This window comes from Vulpes lagopus, chromosome 14 (genome assembly GCF_018345385.1).
Source record: "Vulpes lagopus strain Blue_001 chromosome 14, ASM1834538v1, whole genome shotgun sequence".
Classification (NCBI taxonomy): Eukaryota; Metazoa; Chordata; class Mammalia; order Carnivora; family Canidae; genus Vulpes; species Vulpes lagopus.
In genome coordinates, this window is record NC_054837.1 from 23,195,276 (window position 1) to 23,219,521 (window position 24,246).

At 49.5% G+C, this 24,246-nt stretch overlaps 1 protein-coding gene across 1 annotated transcript; it reads left to right on the plus strand.

Annotated features, from left to right (window-relative positions):
• Positions 1-6,334: 6,334 nt before the first annotated feature.
• Positions 6,335-23,139, plus strand: HRK (harakiri, BCL2 interacting protein). Its single transcript, XM_041729140.1, has 2 exons — positions 6,335-6,738; positions 21,494-23,139. Exon 1 carries the CDS (start codon positions 6,407-6,409, stop codon positions 6,680-6,682), a length of 276 nt encoding a protein of 91 aa, XP_041585074.1. The 5' UTR covers positions 6,335-6,406; the 3' UTR covers positions 6,683-6,738; positions 21,494-23,139.
• The last annotated feature ends 1,107 nt before the right edge of the window (positions 23,140-24,246 follow it).

Here is a 24,246-nt window from a genome sequence, read left to right on the forward strand (position 1 = left end):
TGTTAAATGGTAATTCTGGGAATGTAAGAAGTGTGGTGGGAATTCAAGAGGCTATGTTGGATCATGAGACAGTGTGTTATGCCTCCAAAGGCTCTAGGGATGAATCTTTCCTTGCTTCTCTCCTAGCTTTTGGTGGTTTTCAGCATTCCTTGGTGCTCCTTGGTTTGTGCCATCATGACTCCAGTCTCTGCCTCCCCTCGGTGTCTGTACAAATTTCCGTTGTATAAGGAAACCAGTCATTGGTTTCCTTATACAATGGAATACAGTCCCACCCCCCTAATTCCATATGACCTCATCTTAACTTGTTTACACTTGCAAAGAAAGATCCTATTTTCCATTAAGGTCGAATTCATAGCTTTCAGTTGGGGATGAACTTGTGAGAACTTCTGAAAACACAATTCAGCCCAGTACATGTGTGATATCTGGAGCTGTGGTGGCCAGCTTACTGCCGTGAGATAATCCTGAGGGCTAAAATCAACATAGTAAGGATGGTGGAGCAGAAGCATAGGCATAGTCTGATTCTTAATGAAAATTTGCACTCTAAACCCAATCTTAAATTTCCCTTTCTCTGGATTAGGGATTGACAGACTTTTTCTATACAGGGCCAGAGGGTAATATTTTAGATGTTGCAGGCCATACAATTTCTGTTGCAACTACTTAACTCTGCTGTCACAGCACAAAGGCAGCCAGAAATAATGCCTAAATGAATGAACATAACTGTGTTTCAATAAAATTATTACAGAAACAGGCAGTTGGCCAACTGGTCCACATACCATAGTTTGCCAACGCCTGCTCTGGACTTGTCAAGCAAATAATAAAAATCCTTATGATTTAAGACTCTACCAGTTGGATTTTCTGTTGCTTGTACCAAATACATACCAACTGATACATCCAGGACAGGGTTTCTCACAGGCACTATTGACTTTTTGGGACAGATAATTTATTATCTGATCATCCAAGGATGTTAAGTAGCATCCCAAGCCTGTACCCATTAGATGCTTGCAGCACCCTTCAGTTTTGATAACCAAAAAGTATCTCCAGAAACTGCCAAATGTCTCCTGGGGAGCAAAATTGCTCCTTGTTGAGAAGCACTGATCTGGAAATAGCTAGAAATGGAATCACCTGGTCACAGGGCATGTGTCTGTTCAGCTCTTCCGGGTTTGCCAAACCGCCGTCTAGCATTTACCCTCATTTACCCTTTCAACAGTATAATTTCAAGTCTAGCGATTCACTTGTTTAAACTCAGCTCAGTTGCCTTCAATACAGTGATTATTGCCTGAGCAAAGGACAATATGTCTGAATTTTCACAGCAGGAGTGCAGCTTTAATCAACCCTATGTCTTGTGACTCCAATAATCAAGGCATTAGGTTTTATTTAAGTGAGGTTTACCCTTTACACTTAAAGTATTGATGAGACTATAATTATGGGCTGGTTAATTTTTTTCTCCCCCTGCTGTGGACATTCGTTTGCTGTTTCCTCTTTACTTACAACAAAAAGACCCTTAAGGGAGAGGTATCAAATGAATAATTAGGAGATCCCTGGAGAAAGAGTTACCCCATTTTTTCAGGTATCAGAGGGTGAAAAAGGATAAATGTGAGAGATGAGAGCTATCCTACTCTGGGTCTATTGAATGGAGGGAACTTTCCTGGGAATAACTGTGATGTAATTGAATATTGGATTCAACTGAAAGCTGAGTCCTCTTGTTTTCCCAGTGGGTTTGGGTCAGGGTCCCAGTTCTGTTTCTTAAGTGGATGCTTAATAATCCCAATAGAATAACGAGGACCATAACTAATATTTATTGAGTGCCAAATACTTTGCTCAACACTGATCATTCTCTCTTTTAATCCTCATAGCAAGCCAGTGAGGTAGATACTATGATCACTATTCCTATTTTACAGATGGGAAAGTTGGAGGCTCAGAGAGGTAAAAAAAAATACGCCCAAGGCACCTACCTATTACGTGGTAGGGCTAGGGTTCAAACTCAGATCTTTCTGGCTCAGAGTGTCAAACCACTCTGCTGTAACTCTGACTTCGATTCAAGAACTCTGTTGTTCACCAAGCCGACTCCTGGCATCAAATCTGGCCCTGGCATTAATACATGGCTTCAGGAAACACAGCTGTTTGGAGGAGGCAACAGCTGTTCATTCATTTACCACTTCACCAAGCCACACGAATTAAAACACCATAAGGTAAGGCTCACTCAGTCTCAAACACCAGGATAGGTAATTATTGCTTTAATTAAAGAAAAAATACCCCTCCCCCTCCTGCTCAAAACACTTGAGTATTGATTTCTGTAGGAGGGAAGGGAATGATCGGGGCAGGAAACTTTTGTATGTTCTTGATGATAATTCTATATTGTGTATGTTTGAAAGAGAAAAAGACAAATCAGGATGCTTCCCATTCATTCAGTCCCTCACTCATTCATTGAGTCTGTCTTTCAACGAATATTTACTGAACATCTGTTACGTGCTAAGCCCAGTGTGCAGCACTGGGACACCGTAGGAAACCTTCATGGATGAGAAAAATCTGTCTTATTTCTTTACGAGAGAGAGAGGCTGCACATCCTTGCATCTTGTAGGGAAAGTTTTCTCTGAATAAGGCACTAACTTGTCATGAACTACTTCTCGAATCATCCCCTAAAGCCTATCCTCCCTTAAAAACTTCCAGCAGGACATGGAAGAGGAAGAAGGGAACGTGTAAATGGTCCTAGAACTCAGTCCTTCTCAAGAACCCAGGAAAAGGTGCAAGTGCATACCCGCCAGTCAAAGTGGCCATGGTCTGGCAAGTATCTGCTTCTAACTTCCCATTTAGGACATCCCCTGTCCCTCTATTGCCTCTATATTCATCTGCTAGGGCTGCCATAACAAAGTGCCACAACACTGGGTAGCTTAAACAACAGAAAATTATTTTCTCAGATAATAATAAAACTCTTAAGGAGTTGGCAGGGTTGGTTTCTCCTGAAGCCTCCCTTCTTGGCTTGCAGATGGCCACCTCCTAGCACTCCTGGTGTCTCTCCCTCTTTATATCGGGACACAAGGCTTATTGGATTAGGGCCCACCCTCATGACCTAATTAACCTTAATTACCTCTTTAAAGGCCTTGTCTCCCATTATGGTCACCCTGAGGTCCTGGAGGTTAGGGCTTCCACATAGGAATTTTGGGGGAGACACAATTCATTCCGTTAATAGCCTCTCTCCCTCTTCCCAAGTGCCCAGTGGTGACATAATGCTAATGAGCACACACCCTGGAGCCAGACAGTGATGTGACCTTGGATAAGTTCTTTAAACATTTTGCTTCCATTTGTTCATCCCTAATATCCAACTAATAATAGTACCCATCCAATTACCTAGGATTGTTAGGAAGGTAAATGGAGTTACTATGTCTAAGGCCTTAGACCAGTACCAAGTACTAAATAAGTACTATATAAGAGTTTATTAAATTGAACATTTAAAGGAAAAACTCATTTTTTAAAAGATGTTATTTATTTGACAGCACACAAGCAGGGGGAGTGACAGGCAGAGGGAGAGGAAGAAGCAGGCTCCCCGCTCAAGTAGGGAGTCCAAGGTGGGGCTTGATCCCAGGGTCCTGGGATCATGACCTGAGCAGAAGGCAGATGCCTAACCGGCTGAGCCACCTAGGCGCCCCCAAAACTCATTTTTACTGAAGTATTAGGAGGGTGTAATGTTACTGTCCCAAAGAATTTGCCTTTTCTGATTGATACTAATGTCGGTGATGGAACAGCCAATTCACAATAGGGGAATAACATATAATTGAGGGTGCAGGTCCTGCAACATTCTCCAAAGCAGACTGCTTAGTGACTACATAATCTACTTTAAAATCTTAATAGTAGCCACATTTATTAAATGCTAACAATGCACTGGACACCATGCTGAGAGCTTTACCAGTATGAGCTCTCTTAAAAAAAAAAAAAGATTTTATTTATTTATTCATGAGAGACACATAGAGAGAGGCACAGACATAGGTAGGGGGAGAAGCAGGCTCCCTGTGGGGAGCCTGATGCAGGACTTGATCCCAGGACCCCAGGATCATGACCTGAGCCAAAGGCAGATGCTCAACTACTGAGCCACCCAGGTGTCCCTGAGTATAGGCTTACTTAATTCTCATAAGGTAGGTACTATTTCCACTTTACAGATGAGAACGTGGAGGTTCCAAAAAGTCTCATTTCTAGGCCAACTTCCCCAGTTCGTGAATGGTAGGGATAGGGCCAAAGAACTCCAGTATGAGCAAATCAGGGACTGTCAGATGTAGAGTACGGAGAGGGGGATGTCTTCTCTTTTCTCCAACTTCCCATCACCCTTCACTTTTCCCTCTGCTGAGTGACACATCCCCACGGCCAAGGCTGCACTCTCTTTGCTACAGAAAACATCCAAGCGGCTGGGACCCAACCCAGCGCCACCTTGCGAGCCTAGCATTTCAAGGGGCAGGCTTCCAAACAGGGTAATAATCGTCCCATTAAAATTAATGTCCATGAAGTGAGCCGTTAAAAGCGTGCAGATTAAAAAGGGGGGGAGGGAATTGTTCAATTTAAATCCAAAGGGCTTTTCAAATAGACACTGTATCTTCATTCTTGGAACGCTACACCGGGCAGTGGATCAGGTCCCCTCTGCAAAGACTAGGGGGGATTAAGGAGGTGAGTCCCAGGAGAGTGAGGAAGTGGTGCTGGCCAGAAGCAAAGGGAACCAAGGTTTATTCAGGGCCCGCTGCATGCCAGGTGCTTGGCATACATTTCTCTCATTTAATCTCTGCCCCAATCCTGGGAGGGAGGTATTATTATTCCCAGATTACAGGGGGCAGTATAAAACCATGGTTAAGTGCTTACAGTCTGCAGCATTGCTGCCCTAATTTAGATCCAGGATTACTCTTCACTAACTCTTTGAACTTGGGCAAGAGGCCTTACTTACCTCCCTGTGCCTCAGTTTCTTCATCTGTAAAATAAGATAGTAATAGCACCCACCTCCCCCCTCTCAAGTGTTGGGGGATTTACTTAAGGCAGCCCCGCGGGGACCTGAGCCCCAGAACCTGCACAGAAGGCACTCAGAAGCGGAAGCGTTGATCCTTACTAAAGATAGGAAAAGTCTGTTTGAGGGCAGGGCCCACCAAGATCACACTGCAGAGCTGGGACCTGAGACCTGACCCTGCTGGAGGCCACGGGAAGTCTCTCTTCAGGACAAACGCAAACCCAAACGAGGTTCCTAGTCTTGAGAATGTTTTTCAAGAGACCAAAGGACTGGGTGGGGCCTTGGCAGCCTTCTGCCAGGGGGTAAAGACACCATCGAAGTCTCCTCATCAGGTCCCAGACAGCTGGCCTGCAGCCACCTCTCACTCCTCCAGTTTCTTGAATCCCAAAGTTATCCGAATCCCATTAAATTTAAGATCGGAGAAGGGCTCGTTACCTGCCCCCAAATCCTGAGCGTCCCTGGCCCATCCGCACCTCCGCGAGCAGGGACGACTCCAGCCTTTCCAGGCGAAAGTCCCCTGAGCCCCTCCCCCTCGTCGGCTCCTTAGCGTCTCCAAATGCGTCTCCGACCGTAACCCTGGAAAAGGATATTCACAAGGAAGCACACAAAAATAAGTTTCCTTCCAGAAAGCCCTTCGCGAGGGTCCTTCGGGCGCGCGCCCCTGCGGCTGGGGACGACCTCCCACCCCCCAGCCCGCCCCAGCGAGCTCTCCCGGGGCGCCGGGGTTGCCTTAGGGTCTGGCCGGGAAGCCCAGGGCGGGGTGGGGGCGTGTGTCGGGTGTGTTCAGACGCGAAGCCCGTAGGTGCCGAGTCCGACCTGAGAGTGGGCCAGTCGGGTTGGCTCTGGCTCTCCCAGGAGATTCTTGAGTCAACCCACCTCCCCCAAGCAACACAATAGCCTCGGAGTATTTTTGAATAACGCAGCCGAATTCTCTATCAGCTTCATCCAAAACGGCAAACAAGCCTGCTTCCCTCGCCAGATCGGAAGCAGAGCTGAATTCAGGAAGGAGGGAAGGAGAAGGCCTTCCCCCGCGCTCCCCGCCCCGGCGGGGGTCCCACGCGACCCCCCAAGCCCGGGCCCCCGGCGCGTCCCAGCGCGCCGCGCTCCCCCTCCCCCTCCCCCGCGCGCGCCCTCGCGCTGCCGGCGCCGCTAGGGTTAAAAGTTACCTCTCGGCTTCTTCTGCCTGCAGCCCCCCCCCCGGGGGCCGGATGATGTAACCCCCTCCCCGCGCCCTCCCCGCCCCCCTCCACCATGTGACACTTTAATTAATAATAGCGCCGTCAGCACAACAAACGCACAACACAAGGAGAAACTTGGTGTCCAGGGGAGGCCCCCGGCGGCTGGAGCGCGGCGGAGGCAGGCGCGCAGGCCCGGGGCGGCGGCGGCGAGGGGCGGCCCGAGCGCGCGGAGGGAGCGAGGCGAGCGGTCATGTGCCCGTGCCCCCTGCACCGCGGCCGCGGGCCCCCGGCCGTGTGCGCCTGCAGCGCGGGCCGCCTGGCTCTGCGCTCGTCCGCCGCGCAGCTCACGGCCGCTCGGCTCAAGGCGCTCGGCGACGAGCTGCACCAGCGCACCATGTGGCGGCGCCGCGCGCGGAGCCGGAGGGCGCCGGCGCCCCGCGCGCTCCCCACCTACTGGCCCTGGCTGTGCGCGGCCGCGCAGGTGGCGGCGCTGGCGGCCTGGCTGCTCGGCAGGCGGAACTTGTAGGAACGCGGGGCTTCTTGGTGGGGCCGCAGCCGACACCCAGCCGGAGAGAGCAACAGGTACGCGCGCGGGCCCGGGCGCGCGGGGCCGGACTGGGCGCGCGGGGCGGCCTGGGGCGCGCGGGCGGCGGACGGCTTTGCTCTCCTCTCTGCGCGTCTCCGCGTTCCTCTGCTCCCTCCTCGCGCCCGGATCGCCGGCCCCTTCCCGTCCGGGTCCCATCGCTCCTCCTGAGGGCCAGGTCGCGGGTTCGGGCCTCTTCTCGCCACTCCTTGAGCGCCTCTTGCCACTCTCTGCAGCGGGATGGCTTTAGCCTCCCCGCTAAAGGGGGGAACTTCAGCCTCCATCATCCCCAAGTAAACACGCGCTGCAAGTGAAAAGTGTGTTTGCAGTGAGGACGCAGTTACAAGCCAAGCCAAAGAATTATCATCCATCGCGGATTCGAGGCAAGCCCCCCCCCCGCCCCCCGTCCTCTGGCGAGCCATCTGCAGCTCCTAAGTCGCCACAGGCTCCGAACCCTCTTCTTTAGCGGCACGTCCCGCGTCTCCCCGAGTGCCTCTCTGGAGTTCCAGGTTCCCGCCGGAGCTGTCTTTCCCCCACGGCCCGCGCACTTTTTACAGTTTTCCTCCGCTTTGCCAACTTCTTCACTCCTTCTGCAACGAGGTGTCCCGTTTCTGGAGCTGGGCCTCCTCTCCACCGGAAGGTTGGAACCGAGATGGAGAAGGAGGTGCCCCCAAAGTGGGCTGAGACCTGAGGCTGTTAGGGAAGCCCCAAGGGGAAGGCTTTATAAGAGCATTTATCGAGCTCCTTCTGGGTGCTAGCTAGGCCGTCAGTGTTCAGGGACGGAATGGTTGAAAGCTTGCGGTATGGCTGGGCGCTGCGTGCTGGTGGGCGTGGAGAGTCAGAATTGAGCACCCACTGTGTTTGGTGCCAGTGGGAGAACGGTACTGAGCATCCTCGGAGCACTAGGCCCTTGGGGTTGGGGACTTATTGAGCACCAGCTGTGCGCCTAGGGGAGCAAACGTGTAAGGGATTGTCTTCTCAGATTCTGGAACAGAGCAGAGCGGCAGAGAATGAGAAGGAGAGAAAATCAGCCTGAGCTCACCACAGGTGGGTCTAGGGCTGGAAGGTGGAGGTCGAAGGTGAGAAAGCCACGGCCCCAGGGTGCCCCCACCCACAGATGCCGAGCGCTCGGCCCCGGGGCCGAGCCGCGCCGTGCACCGACACCCTGAGAAGCTGGCGCGGCGCCCGCGGGGAGAGGCGGCAGCCGGAGCGTGGGGGGTGGCAGCGCCCGGGGAGCTGCGGGGGTGCGCGGGGTGTGAGCCGGGAGCGCGGGCGACAGATGTCGCGTGGGCCGGCGCAGCTCGGGCGCTGGCGAAGAGAGGTGCGTGCTTCGGGGCGCTCTCTGCCCGGCTCCCTCCCGGAGGTCCCATCCGCTACTCCCCGTCCGAGGACCCGGCTGGGGCTGGGACAGGATCCCAGGGGCAGGAACAACATTTTGGACGGGGCGTTGGGGGGGGGGGGCGGAGGGAGGAGCAGAAACAGGGAGTCGAGCGGGAGACGCGAAGCCCACAGCCTGGAAATTAAGGGGAGGCGGAAAGAAAGTGGAAGGAGAGGGAAAGAAAGAAAAAGCGGACAGTGAGACCAGGAAAGGAGGATGGAGCACCTGGAGAAGAAGAGACACTGCTAGGAGAACAAGTCGCAAGATAGTGGGGATGTGAATTAGAAGCAAGATGCGAGCGAGAGGCACCCAGGAGGAGGGCGAGGACAAGGCCTGCCGCGGTCTTGGGGTGCACGGAGGCTGGGAGGGCGCTCCCTTCCCAGGGCAGGGCGGTGCACGCGAGGCCGGGCGCCCACCCCGGGGTAGAACAGACCTGTGCGCGTCGGGGCTAGGGGTGCTCCGGGGCCGCGCGCAGGAGGCTGCCGGCCGGGAGGTGGCGGGAGCCCTCCCCTAGGGCGCGCGGGAGGACCGAGGGCGCGGGAGGGGCTGGGAGCCGGGGTCCCACGCGGCAGGGGAGGGCTCCGACCTCCCCTGGAGCAGTGTCGCTCCTGCAGATAATTGGCGCCGAACACTTTATTGCTCCCTCCTCACTTTGCTTCTGCCCCAGAGTTCCCGGCTGCCTCTCGACTCCAGGCCACTCCCGGGTTCTTCTTCCTCCGGCCGGGCCCCGCCTGCGTCCCCTGCAGCCACACCCTCCCGGGTGCTCCCTCCTCGCGTGCCCTAACCCCCGAATGCCCGGCTCAGCTTTTCTGCAGCGCCGCGCCTCCCTCCCCCGGGACACGGGTGGAGTTATGTACCGCGCGATTCCTGCGCTCCCGCCCTGGGCTTCACCAGGCTTGGCCTCCCCGCCTCCCTCCCTGTCCCAGAACCTCAAGTTCTCTGGCCGCCACCTCCTGCCTGCAGCCACCTCCTGCCTGCAGCTTGGGCTTTGCGTTTGACTTAATTGGGGGAAACCCGTCTTTTCCCAGCCTCTCTGCTAAGTTAGGAAGACTGGAAAGAAGGAAAATCCACTGGAGGAAGACCGTGTGTTGAGTTCCGTGTGGGGTCCTCTCCACTTTTCCTACCGTGGGGAAGTGGGAGTGCTCAGAGGATACCTTATGTATTTCAGGGAGGCCTGTGCCAGCCCTATTGGGGAATTGCAGGCAATTCTCTTAGGCGTTTAGGGTGAACTTGGCTATACGCAGGGCAACAGTGCCAACAGACTGGTTTTGAGCCTCCACTGTGAGCCAGCAATACTTCTTTCAGAAGTCATCCTTAAATAAACAAACACATGCGAGACTCAGTTTTCCCCGTATTTAAAATGGGGGCAATAATAGTACTTAATGGCAAAAGTGTTGTTAAGAGGGTGAAATGCATTCACATCTAGAGAGTTCTAGGACAGTGCCAGATGCCTAAGAAGTAGATTTAAATGTGAGCTCCCATGCTTATGATTGTGCACTTAATATATTTCTTTCCCAAAGCAGACAATATTCTGCCTTTGTTAGGAGGCAATTCCCCACCATCCCTATGTGACCTCTTGGGGAATCAAGGCCAGATGGGCCAGGACAGTCCAGTGGTAAAAAGCATGGGTTTAGGGATCAGATGGAACTGGATTTAAGTCCCAGCCCAGGAAGTTGCTGGCAGTGTGACCTTCGGTAAGAACCATAACCTTTCTGAGCCTAAACTGGAGCTGTACCTCTTCTAGGACTGTTGGAAGTCTGATGGGAGAGCATCCATTTAAAGTGCCCAGTGCAGTGCCTGGCACTTAGTTCACTCATCAGAGGCTGTTCTGAAATGGGTAATGCCATTCCTATTATTTCAAAGGGGAAACAGAGGCAGAGAGGTTCCCTGGAGTCCCAAAGGACTGGTGGCAACATCAGAAATGGAATTGGAGTTTCTGTTTTTGAGCACAGGGCCCCCCAGATGACTCGGGGTGGGGGGCAAGGGAGGAAAAGACACCAGGCAGCAAGCAGAGGGGGCTATGAGCTATGAATTCCTGCACTAGAGAGATTCCCTTCCTGCTAGAGCCTCAGGGGAGGCTCCTTGGAGGCTGGGGGAGGCCAAGAGGAAGATGGGTGGGATTTAACCAGTCACTGCGCAGCAAAGATGGGAGAGAGGGAACAAAAGATGCTTTCTGGTGAGCACTGGCTGGCGGAGGCGGGGAGGCAGGGAGAACTGTGCCTTGGGAGGGGGCAGGGAGGGAGAGAGTACAGCCAGGGAATCTGGCTGTGAGAAGGGGCCCACAGTGTGCAGATCTCACCTTGGGACGAAGAAGAAGGGGGAAGAAGAAGGGGAGGAAGAAGACTCTGCAGGCCCAGGAGGCGCGACTGGTCAGCAACAGGGAGATAATAGGCCGGCGCAGCTTGCTTTAATGAATTAATGACGGCCTGGCCTGCCAGCCAGACATGCTAACTGGTTCTTGGCAGGTACTTTGGGGCCTAAGTAGTTAAACCGAGAGGCGCATCCCTCCAGCCTCCCACCCGGCCTACTGCACCCCTGCCAAGATTACTTCTAGAGCTTGAAAGCCTAGGCCAGGGGAGGGAGCAATCCAAAAGGAAGGAGACAGCTGTTGGGGAGGTACCCCCCGGGAAGGGGCCAGATGTGCAGGACCTTGGCAGCCTTCCCACCACATGGTCCCTGTCTGGAGTCACCCGCTTGCCTAGTGAGAGGCCAGGGCACAAGTGACTGAACTGTCAATGTAAAAACAGCTGCACCCGGGGATAATTAAATACACCCCCAGATGTGGGCTGGGCAGATTTGGCAACCTCTGACTTTTCACAGTCCGGTAGGCTCTTCAGACCGCTACTGGGGGAAGGGAGGGTAGAAGGGGGGACTTCTTTTTCCTCTCTGGTCATCACCAGTGTTATGTGTGATAGGATTTCATGGGAACAATGGGATGCCCCACCGTATGTGACTTCCTTGTCACATAGTAGGCCTGTAATAACTATAACTATGTAATTAATCAATTAATCAGAAACCATGAAAGATAGGTATTTCCAAATTCAGCTGCTTCTACTTACTCAGCTATTCATTATTGAGTACCTACTGGATGAAGGACTTTGTGGACACAGGAAGGATCAAGATACATGAGGTCCTCTCCTCATGTACATTTTAGTGGAAAAAGACAGATAATAAAGATTGTTCTGGTTACTGTTGCTCTATAACTACTTCAAAGCTTAGTGGCTTCAAACAATTGTCTGATTATGCTTATATATCCTATGGGTTAGGAAATCAGATATGGCATAGTAGGGGTGACCTGTCTCTGCTCCAGGCTGGTTGGGGGCTGGAGTCGTGGTGGGCATGGGGAGGAGGTAGCAGGGATCTCTATTGCACCCCCTCTGGGGCCTGGGCTTTTCCACCGCATGGCAGCTTCATGGTGCTTAGATTCTGACCTGGTGACTCAGAGCTCCAGGAGCAGCAAGCTTCCAGGGGACCAGGGGGAAGCTGCTTTGCCCTTTCTGATCCAGCTTCAGAAGTCATTTAGGTTAGAAGTAAGTCACAAGCCAGCCCATATTCAGGGGTAGTGGAATTAGATACCACTCCGTGGGGGTGGTGACAAAGTTCTAGAATAGCACGTGGGACAGGAGATAATGTGGCCATTTTTGGATTACACAATCTAACACAGAGGTAATTTCAGAAAGTGCCAAGGACTCTGAAGGCACTACAGGAAGGGAATGTAATAGAGAGCCCAGGGGACTCCTTACCTGCAGTGGTTAGGGATGGCCACTTTCAGGAGGAGTCAGGAGATTGGTGACTTGAATGACAAGGAGCTGGTCACGTGAAGACTTGCAAGAAAGGTGTTGACAGCAAGTCCAGTGCTTGGGAGGTGAGATTTAGCAAGGTGTGTTTGAGGGAGAAAGAAACCTGAGTAGTGCAGCTAAGCCACATGAACTTGGGGAAGAAGAAGTCTGAGAGGCAGGGAGTGGCTAGATGAGGCCATGGTAGGAAGGCTGAGTTTGGTTCCAAGCTCAATAGGAAGAAGAGGGTGAGAAAACCAAGCCCATAGAGACTTTCATCAGTAACGGGATCCATAGTGCAGATGGTGTGTGGGCAGGCACTTCACAAGGGCAGGGGGATTATGTGACGCAGTAAAGAGGACTATTCCATCATCATGCACTTGCGTAATGCATTGCGCACCAGATAGGAGCCAGGTGCCAGGATGCAGGGATATAGGGATGAATGAGTCCCAGGTCCTGGCCTCAGATGCTCCTAGACTTCGGGAGCCGAAAACCCTGGCTCTGACTCTCACCCCAGCCTCTCAGTGGAAATGAACTAGTTCATCTCCTGCCAGGATCTGAGAGGTCCTGATTCCTGTACCAGCTCATGGATACTCAGCCCTCTTCACCCTTAGAATGTTGTAGATACTGGCTGGATTTCCATCACGTAAGGAATGTTACCATTCAACTCAGCATCATCTCCCTGTCTCCTTCCTGCCCTAAACTGGTGCCCCTGCTATTGGGTGAGGGATCTCTGTTTTAACCCACAACAGTGAGATGAATCCTTTTATTATGGCTGGATGCCCAGGGATGGAGAAATGTCCTTTACCCTCCCATGGAGAGAAAATTGGCTGCCCCCACTGAGTGTTGCCATCATTGAACCTTTGCTCCGCAGACCACAGACTTGGGCAAGATGGAATGAAATTACTTTGGGAAATTTTATGTGATATCCTCTCCTTTTTAAAAATAGCCTTTCCTGGATTACAAAAAATATTACAAGTTCCTTATTAAATACTTGGAAAATGCTGAATAAAAGACCATTTTTGTCGATTGTTTTTATCTTACTGCTCACTGTTAACTTTTCTATAGGCTTCTTTCCGTTTTCAAAAAATGCACCGATGGGGACTTCAACAAATGGAATCACTCGCTCTAGATATTTATTATCTGTAACCTGACTTTTCCATTATAGCACAGACATTTCTCTATGCCCTGTAATATTTTCTATGACACACTTAGAGTTGCTTGCTATTTCATGATTTGGCTCTTCCACCATTTACCTTCCCAATCAACTACCATTGGACATTTAGATTGTTTCCAACATGATGGTGAGCATCCTTGCGTATAACTCTTTGGGCACATCGTGGATGATTTTCTTTTCTTTTAAAGATTTTATTTATTTGAGAGAGAAAGAGGGAGAGCACAAGTGGTGCAGATGGAGAAGCAGGCTCCCCACTGAGCAGGGAGCCCAACTTCATGTGGGGCTGGATCCCATGACCCTGGGATCATGACCTGAGCTGAAGGCAAACACTTAGCCGACTGGGTCACCCAGGCATCCCCATGGATGATTTTCTTAAAAATGGCTCCAAGTGGAACTGTATGCTATCAAAGCATATGTCAACATTCTTTCATTGTAACAGTTGTCTAAAGGGCATAAAGCCTTGTGGTACAGGTCCAGAAGGGCTTTCTAGACAAAAATTGCCATTTATTGCCATGTCCCAGTTATGTCACTGGCCTCCTGAGTTGGCTGTCACCATCCTCAGCTGAATCTGTGGATTTTTGTGTGTGGAATGTTCTTTGTGGAACACAACTCCAGCTATTGCTGGAATGCCTGAGAGTGCAGATGACTCCGTGCATGCCCATCCCAATGTTGAGAAGAGCTCTGAGTCAGAGCAATGTTACTAAGGGTTTGGAGAGCTTCCCCTGCCTGCCTGGCTCTGCCTATCACCGTGGTACAGCCAGGTACTGTGTACATCTGATATTCTTGGATCTAGCACATGGTACTTAATAAATACTGAAAACCGCTCATACTGATGATGGGGAAACTTAGCATTGGTCTTCAGAGAGTGGGAATGTGTCAGGGCCAATGGGATGGATTTAAGAAGAGGTACCACTTTCAAAGACAGCCCAGATGTAAAATATTTTCGGTGGCACACCATGGGGCCCAAGTCTTGATTCTGAGAATTTAACCACTATCTGATTCACCCAGATTTTATGCTGAGACAGGAAAGCCTAAAATGTCTGTGGTGGAAAGTGACATGAACTTTGGAGTCAGGCTGACTTTTGGATCAGGCCCAGAGGCTGCCATTTACCAACTGTCCCTTTACCTTCTGAGCAGTATGGGGGCACGTCACTGATGTTCAGAAAAATGTTAGAATATGATAGATGGTAGTATGGGATATGTATTGTTCTTATTTGTGATAAAATTCAGTCTGTGAGTCCATACTCATAGGATGGCGGGAACTCATAGGAGACTTTATAGAGCGTTTTATTTGAAGCAGTTCCCAGTCTTGCATTGTGGCTCATGAGCAGCCTGCTTTAGGCTTCTGTACCAGGGGTGGGGGAACCTCCAGGACAGGATTTCCCAACCTGGGAGACTCTGGCCTCCACATCCCGTGAGGGCACCAATCATGTTGATTTTGCCCATCACTATATCCCAAGCTGGGCATGGTCACTAACACAGAGCAGACATCCAGTAACTACTGAATAAATGAATGAATAAGTGGATATATAAATGAATGAATTCGGGGAGGCCTTAAGGAATTTAGGAACCCCCCAAGATTACACATAACATTGGCCGATTTCATACTTCTGTGTTTTTCCCTACTTGAGAGAGAAACCAAGACTTTGATCCAATCCTCAAACGATCTATGATCCAAAAGGTCACCATTCTAGAAATACAGCCAGAGCTACACAGGACTTTAGAGACCAGCTGATCCAAGTCCCTCACTTTCCAGAGAGGGAAACTGAGGCACAGAGATAGCTGCTGAGGTGGCTTTCAATGCCAGCTGACTCTAAGAGTGTCCCAGTGTCTGGTCAAGGGTTCCAACCTTAGCCAACCTTTAGCTGGGTGGTCTTCCGGCTAAATCAGGCCTGCCAGTTGCGTTTTGTTTGACCCACATGTCCCCCAGCACTGAAACATCAGGCACATTCTGTAGAAGCCCGTATTTCTAGTTTTTCTTAAACAAACGGAAAGATCTGAAAAGACGGGGTCTGTATTCCCATGTGATAGCAAAGGCTTGGATGAGTATCAGAAGCCCCTTTAGATGGGACACAGATTCTCTGCTTACCCTGACCTCTCCTGGGCACACTTCACTGGATCCATGCATATATTTAAATTTGCAACCCCTGCTATTTAGGGGATCACTTGGCCAGACATCCCTTGATGCATACACACACCCACACACATACCCTATTTTAAATAAGTGAGATCATCTGTTCATGTTGTTCTGTAATCTGCTTTTTCTCACTAAAAATAGATTGCCGATCTCTTCCCATGTCAACAAAGAAAGGTTTCATCATCCTTTTTAATGGCTGCATGGTGTTCCATTGTTGGATAAACCATGATTCACTTATTTGGTCACCTCCCCAGGGGCATTTAGGTTGTTTCTCATTTTCTAGGAGTATGAGCCAGGTGTATTCTTGTTTGGACAAGTTTGCAACTAGAAAAAAAAAGTGAAGTTCCTAGCAGTGAAGTTATTGGGTCAAAGAACGAGCATGTTATAATGTGGGAAACATCGGCAAGGCAACTTTAAGAAGGGTCTGCCTGTTTGATTTGGTGTCCATCCTCTGCTGCCTCTCAGATCTCAGTGCTACCCTCTGGAAGTCCAGTTACTGTGCATTCAAGGTCCACCTGCTATAATTTCATAGTGGGCAGAAGCTCTCAGTTCTCTGCTCTCTCCTCACAGACTTTACGTAATCAATAACCATTCACTGAAGCACTGATGACCACTCAGTGATGAGCTTGGTAACCCCTCACTGAGGCACTGATGACCACTCACTGAGGCAACGATAACTATTCACTACTAGCTGGGCACTGGGCACAGGGGAGCCACCATCCCTTCCAGCAGCTGCCAAATGGCCTCTTCCTCTCTCACATGCCTCAGATCCAGCCTTTTGCTTTTTCCTTTCTTTTTATAAAAGATTTATTCATTGGGGTGCCTGCCCCACATCGGGCTCCCTGCTCCTCCCTCTCACTCTGCCCATCCCCCCACTCATGTTAGTGAGTTTGTTTAAAAGATTTTTAAAATTTCAAAATTTATTCATTTGAGAGAAAGAGCAAGTGAGAACATGAGCAGGTGGGGAGGGGCAGAGGGAGAGAGAGAATCTCAAGCAGAATCCCAGCTGAGTGCAGAGCCCCACACAGGGCTCGATCCCAGAACCCTGAGATCATGACCTGAGCTGAAACAAAGAGATGCCCAATGAAGAGTCAGCCATCCAGGAGCCCTAGCCTTCTGCTTTTTCAATCCCCTTATCCTACCTCCTCAGCACCTACCTTCCTAAGTGGGCAGCATGAACTTCCGGGATGGAGACTGGAGACACAGACCAGAGCAGTGATCCCTCTAGGAAGATTCTGCATGGATACCTTTGTCCCCATGATTCTTAGGTGCTAGGATCAACTGCTGGTCCTGTCTAAACTCCACAGTCAAAACCAGCTCCCTGAAACCAAGGACGGAGAGTGGGGGAGTTGCCACCATTATTCTCTTGCTCACATATCCACTCTCACCCAGCAGGTTGAAATGAGCACCTACTCTGGCCAGGGCATTATGATCGGCTCTGGGGACATAAGGATGAGGGGGAGAGACACCGTGTCAGTAAATGCACAGAAAATATTCTGGGAGGCTTAGAGGGTGGAGTGACAGGGGCTTTCCCTTTCTTTCTCTCTCCTCTGCTGTTTGAATTTGTAACTTAACACTTGTGCAAACAGCAAGACCGAAAAAGATTTTTTTTTTTTAATTAAATGTTGAGACCTCTTAGAAGGGGACCCAAGAGTCCTCATCTCAGATACAGGAACAAGGGAGCAAGCCTCTGGCTTGATCTACTGCTGTGGTGGGGCTTGCCTTCACAGCTTCCTACCTTTGCACCCACAACAGGGTAATAGCACGGTGCTCCAGGGAGGTAGGGCCCTGATGTTCCACATTCTCCCCTCTGCCCACCTGCCCCCTCCAAATTGTGGGTGCAAAGTGGAAATAGGGACTTTTTTTTAAAGGCAAAGTTTCATGGCTCTCTTCAGCTGTGAGCTTTGGTTGTGAGTCAGCATTTGAGAAAGTTTTTTATGAGCCAAGTTTGAGGAAAAACAACTCAGGGGCACAACACTGGCTCAGAGGGGGTGGTGGACTTTATTTCTTAAAAATACAGCTGACCCTTGAACAACATGGGCTTGAACTGCACAGGTCCACCTATATGCAGAGTTTTAAAAAAACCAAATATAGGACAGTATTGGCAATGTATTTTCTGCTCCATATGATTTTCTTAATAATGTTCTCTTTTTCCTAGCTTATTTGATTACAAGAATTACAGTATATAATACATAGAACATACAAAATATGTGTTAATTGACTGTTGATGTTATGAACAAGGCTTCTAATCAACAGTAGGCTATTAGTATTTAAGTTTTGGGAGAACCAAAAGTTATGCGGGGGGGTTTTGATTGTGTGAGGGGTCAGTGCCTCTAACCTCCACGTTGTGCAAGGGTCAACCGTAGTTTGTTTGATTTATTTATTTATTTATTTATTTATTTATTTATTATAAAATTTTTTTGAGAGAGAGCAGTAGGGGTAGGGCAGAGGGAGAGTGAGAATCTTAAGCAGGCTTCACACTCAGCACAGAGCCTGACACGGGGCTTGATTGTGCAACCCCGAGATCATGAGCTGAGCCAAAAATCAAGAGTTGGACATTTAATCAATCAAGCCACCCAGGGGCCCCTGGGTTCTTAACCATTACACTATTTTTCATATCTGTACGTCTCTTTATATGGATATGTAGATAGGCACATACACATATACATATTCATTAAAGGAAAAAAGATCTGGGATCATGCTGTTTGGCCATTTGCTCTTTTCAGTTAAGATTCATAGCACCCTTAGGGGCTTTCTCCGTCTCTTGCCCTCTCTCTCTCTCTCTCTCTCTCAAATAAATAAATAAATAAATAAATAATAATAAAATATTAAAAGAACCATAGCACATTTAGATTTGCCTCTTTCTAACACACAGGTAGCTTAATGTGTTAATCCAATCTCCTACCGATGCACTTACAAGATGTTTCCAGACTACTGCTATTACAAATAAAGTTGGAAGGAACACTCTTGTGCATATTTAGGTGACTACTTCCGTGGGCAAGCTTCCTGGCCTACCGTGTCACATTTAAGATCCCCAGAAGTGTATGTGCAGGTGCCCTCCATGTAGGGTGAGGTGACATGGCATCCACTGGCTGCACAGAGGCGTGCTTCTAATGTCCATCTGTCACTACGGACACCAACCTGCCACCAAGACATAAACAGGTGCCAAGTTGGTCCATGTAGCTGCTCTTGGAAGCTCTTAGAAATTTGACTCATTATAGGTTTAATGATTTGCAGGAAGGAAAAGTGAAAATCCTTTACCTACTTTTGCAAGAAAATTCCATTCCTCCCATGGATGGAGCTGATCAGTGCCATAAAAGTAGAGTTCTCTTACCTCTCCTGATACCATCATCATTTTCCCTTCATCACCAACATTCAACTGACACATCTACACAGCCTCACTCTGCACAACTTTGGGATGTAGGTCCCTGCTCATCATGATCCCCTGATTGAGCTGTATGTGTCACTGCCCTTGTGCTTTGCTCTGGCCCCTTCCCCACTTAAATGATCCTTCCTTCTTCCAGTTATTGAAAAAAAAATACGAATGCATCTTTTAAAGACCCAGTTCGAATCTTGGTTCCTCTCGGAAGCTTTCCTGGTGAGCACAGCCACATCCTGACTCCTGGGCTGTCCATACAGCTATGGACAGTGGTCTTCGCCATTCTGGCCTCTGGCATCTCCCCGAGAAAGGCTGGAGGCAAATCGAGGGCAGGCTCTGGGGCCTCATCTAGTGTCCAGAGCAATGCTCAGCACAAAGTCAACACGCTCGGTAGCACATAGGTGTGATTCCTTTCTTTCCCTCCATCCTTCCTTTCTGTGCATGCTCAAGGCAGCGTGATTATCTTAGGCTAGTGCCGCAGGGTTCCACTGACCTTTGAAGATCAGTGTGACTAGGCGCCAACAACGTGAGTTTTTAGGGTTTACAAAAGCGATTTTCATAAACTAAATTGAGTGTGTTTATCACCTGAGTTAGTGGACGACTGCTTCAGTATCCCATGAAAACCCAGGGCGGCAACACAATAATGTAGACGTCCTGCTTTGCTCTCATGGAATAGAAGGAGAATCGGGGCTTAGGTGGTGGTAAAGGTCTTTTTGCCTTCACCTGAGCAGGTCAGAACAAAAGGACTGAGGTCACTGATTCGGATCCTTGTGTCAGCTCATGTCGATTGTGGGGTCCATGGGATTGGAACTCATGTGGTTCACACGGTCATACATACTGATTAAGAGTACAAGTAAGAGGCAGAGAGTCCCTCCCCAAGCTGAGTAATCAGAGAAGAGTTTAGTGAAGTTTCGGTGACCGAATGTAGACAGGGTTTTAGGAAAGCAGGGAGGGGTAATGCAGCACCACCGGGCAGGCCACAGAGGAGAGCCGTCCACCCCTGCCTGGAGGGTTGAGGTGAGGGAGTAGGAACCAGAGCCTGGAGGGGGACTTGGAGTGCAACCAGAGTCTAGCCCAGCAGGCACTGGGGCCCCACAGAATGGGAGCTGGGGGAGTACACACCCTGGACTCCTACCCCATCGGGGCCTTCTGTTGACCAGACCCAGCAGGAAAACCCATTAGTGCTGTTCATACAGGTCGATATCCCGGATTCTCTCCAGTTCAGAAAGTGATCTCTCTCCCACTTTGTCTCCTATACCACTTGGTCTGTCCTGTTCACATGGCAATTCTCATACCCCCTGCTCTGGACCAATGCGCCATCCTCTGCCAGCTTCTTGCCCCTGCTAACTCTCTGGCCTCACCCCTTACCCGCCCCATCGCCCAGGCTTTGCTGGAGTCTCATCAAGCACCTTGACCTAGTGGGGGTATTTCATTGCTCTGTTCTTTCCTCTGTCCTGCTTTTTCCCTTTGTCCCTGCCATTCCCCCATCCCTTTCCTCTGCTCCCTCTTCCTCCTCCTTCTGATGTAACTCGCCTGCCAGAAAATCCATCCTTTTGAAGTACACAACTCAGTAGTTTCTACTGTATTTCCAGAGTTGTGCGGCCATCCCCACAATCGATTTTAGAGCATTTTCATATCCCCAAAAGAAACCCTATCCCCACTAGTGGTGACTCCCTCACTCCTTCCTCCCCACAGCCCTGGACAACCACTAATCTACTTCATGTCCCTAAAGACTTGTCTCTTGGTGACATGTCATATACGTTGGAACCATACAGTATGTGATCTTTTCTGTCTGGCTTCTTTCATTTAGCATAATGACTTCAAGGCTCATCCAGGTTATAGTGTGTCCATACCTCCTTTTCATGGCTGCACAATACTCAATTGAATGGAAATACCCGCTTTGATCAGTCAATGGACTTAGGGGTCGTTTCCACTTTTTGGCTATTGTGGATAATGCTGCTCTAAATACCGATGCGCAAGTTTTTGTACAAATATATGTTTTTCAATTCTCGGGGGTAAGCGCTGTTTTTTCTGCCCTTCCCAGAATGCCTCATCTTATCCTGGCTAATTTCCTAGCATCGCTCAGTACTCTTTCTCTCAAGGGCTCTGACTCCCCCTTTCCCTCCTGGGCTCCCATAGTTCGTGTTTATCCAGACTGCTCTTCCCACGACATGTCCTTGATATCAAGTTCTTCTTATCCCTTTGTTGGTTTCTGAACCCCTTAAAGGGCAAGAGCTATGTCATTGGGTTTGTGACACCTAGCATGATCCTTGGTATGTTTTGGGAATGAATGAATAAATGAGAGAGAGACTAAGCCTGCCTTGAATATGGATCTGTGAAATGAATAGATGAAGGTCCTGTTCCTGATTTGGAGGAGCAAAGGGGCAGAGTGGTTCTACATTCTCTCTCTCTCTTTTAAAGATTTTATTTACTTATTCATGAGAGAGAGAGAGGCAGAGACATAGGCAGAGGGAGAAGTAGGCTCCCTGCAGGGAGCCCCATGTGGGGCTTGATCCCATGACCCTGGGATCACGACCTGAGCCAAAGGCAGACGCTCAACCACTGAGCCACCCAGGGCCCCTACATTCTCTTTTTTAATCACAGAAGATGCCTACATCTGAAAACAGAAATGGGTGTGTGTGTGCACAAACAGATGTTTGTTTAGGGATGGCTGCTGTGTGGACAGGGCTTTGGCCATGGTAGGGATGGGGGCGGGTGCAAAATCTAGCTTCTGGGGAGCCCTTCCTCCAAATCAAAGCTCTGTGTCTAGCAGCTCTCTCCCATCCCCCTCTGTCTCCCTCCCGGACATTTCGGGGCTGGCAGTGCAGAAGCCCAAGGCACTGACGTCATCCCCAGCAGCTGTCTGCACGTGCCTACTGACCGAAATACCAATCTTTATTTCTGCAGGTTGGTGAAAAACCCTGTGTCCTTGGAGAAAGCTGGTTCCCGTTTTCCTGAGGGGGAGCCCAGAGCTTGAAAGGCCGCAGTTGGCACTTCGAGAAGGAAGTGAAGAGGAGCCTGGAGCAATAGTAGCAATGTGTGCGGAAAGGAACTGGGGAAGCCCTTTGCATATCCAGCTGCAGAAACAGACACCCCAATGCTATTTACATACAGCTCTATATATATAAAAAAAGAAAATATGAATATTACTACTCAGTGCATGTGTTGTCAAGGACACAGTCCCCTCCCTTTTCTGCACCTTCCCATGCGAACTTTGATGCTTCTGTGTCTGGGGCACCGGAAGAGAGATGCCTACTGTGTACCTAGGAAATCTGCAAAGACTGGTGGGAGTTAGCCCCAGAGTTGACCCACCACCTGGGGAGGGATGCTGGTGGAGTGAGTGGTGAAATTGCAAAAAAGGCAAAATAGAGAAAAAGCAAGGAGGACAAAGAGGAGCACTGTAGGGGCAGTCTGGGATTCTCCATTTCTAAAGTCTTGACAAGTCCTAGTCTCTCTATACCTATGTAGGTAGATAGACGGTCCTGCTGTCACATCAAGACAATTGAGATTTTTTTTTTTCTCCTACCAGTCTGGTGTCTCTGGTGCTTCACTTAAATTTTGCTGGTGCTGTGTTCTTGCCGGTGCTGCCATGGTGTTCTGTTGCCAGACTGCAAGGCCAGGGGACAAGAGAGATTTCTATTTTGCTGTTTCAAATTCTCTTTTTAAAGGGACGAGTCGCAAAAGTGCCACTTGAGAGTCTCTTCTCTTTCTCTGTGGGGATGAAAATCCAGAGGCGTTTTTTGGAGCAAACCTTGGGATCTGGCGGGGAGGGAGGGAAGGGATGGTATGGAGTGGCTTGCTGGTTACTGAGGCGGAAAGCTGACCTCATATGTGACTTGTTTGCTATGTCCTCTACCCCCGCAAAAGTATCTTGGGAGTTCAGCCCATGGCCTCCCCCACTCCCCAAGGGGATTTCAGGGCTTAGGTTTTTATGGATTAAAGAGCCAAGGAATGGCTACGTTCTGGTCAAGGGTGATTTATAAGGAGGAGGCACTGGGGGAGGGAGCGGGTCATTTAAATGAAATGCACCAGCATCTCACTGACTGACAGAGGGTCTGATTTTTTTCCCCCAGGATAAACTACTATTTTCAGAAGTTTCTAGAAGGGCTTAAAAAAAAAAAAGATGTGTGCTGGACTGAGAGTTGGCTGCAAAGACTCTTCAGGGAGCAATTATTATTTTTTGCTTTTATTTTTAAAAATGCAAAAAAACACCAGGTATTATTCCTCTGTGCTGGGTCTCACACAGTGCCCTGTGCAAAGCTGAGGTGGTGGAGCTCCAGACTGTGAGGGGATCAGACTGTCATTCTGCAAGGCTGGATCTGCAGATCACCACCCAGTCCCTATGGACAGGGGGTTCACTGGGTTGATTTGCAGACACCCTTGCAGTTCTAAGAAGCCAGCAGAGGGATCAGCCGTTGTTAAGGTTGACATAGGATTGAATTATTCCCCACAGGCTTTGTTGAAAATTGCCAGGTCCTTTAGAATGCAGGACCTTTTAGCGCTGTTGCAAGCTGGGAGCTGTCTTTCTTTCTTTCTTTTTTCCATGCCTTATGTTTTCCTAAATAGCTCTTTAAAGACAAATGTAACCCAAAGCACTGAAGGTGAGGGCAGTCTGTCCGCCTCCACCTCCAGAAGGCTTGTGCAAAAGGAAAGCTTGTTGATGGAGAGTTTGCTCCCTTTTGTTGAGGGGGGGCCCTCTCCACATTTATGTTTGCGGATGAGTGTGTGGGCAGGGTCTGCAGAGAGCAGCAGGCGACATCCCCACCAAGCCACGAACTTAGAGAAGGCACATTAATTAGAATGATACGAAACACGGTGTCTGCCTCTGTATCGTCACTTTCCGAGCCAAACACTAGAGTCTTTCCGGCTCAGCCCATTTTCTGGGGAGGGGGTTTTCATTACTATAATGGTACGTGATCACAGCTACTCTGCTGCTTTAAGGCTGTACCCTCAACACTGCAGTAGGGCCACACTGACCATCCAGACACAGGGGAGAGGTGATATGTCAGAGAAGCTCTTTTTTCAGCCCTGACTTACCTACTAGCTTCTGACATTTTCGCAGGAGGATCCAAACTCCAAGTGCTGGGGTTGGTGTTTGGGGCAATTTTGATTTCAATGAAGCCACACTGCTGAGAACTGGACACCCGTGACCTCCTGATGGAGCTTTATAGCCAAGTCCCTTGTACATATTCTCTTGTATTAATAGAAACTGTGTATTTATCTAATCCTGGCTTTTTCTTGCACATCATTAATTTGAGTGCACTTCTCGACTGCCCCGATTTTTGACAAGGGGTTGTTTTTAATGCTTGTTTTTATATGAGATTTGACTTCTTGATGGACATTTGTATTAGGAAATTGAAGCATGATATATATGTATATATTGTCTCCACCGTCTCTGAGGCTGCATTACTTGGATTGCATGAGATAGTGGGGTGGTGTTTTTTTTTTTTTTTAAATATTTCCACAGTGTGCAAAGTGCTGGCACCATCCCTCCCTCTCTCCCCCGCTTTTCTCCGGCTGCCAAGGAGTCATTGATTTTGATTAGCTTCACTGCAGAGCGTCTGTGAAGAGAGGGAGAGGGAGGGAGGCTTTGAAATAAATTTTAAAAAAGACCTCATATCGGGTTTCAGCAGACAGCAGTGTGTGTGTGTGTGTGTGTG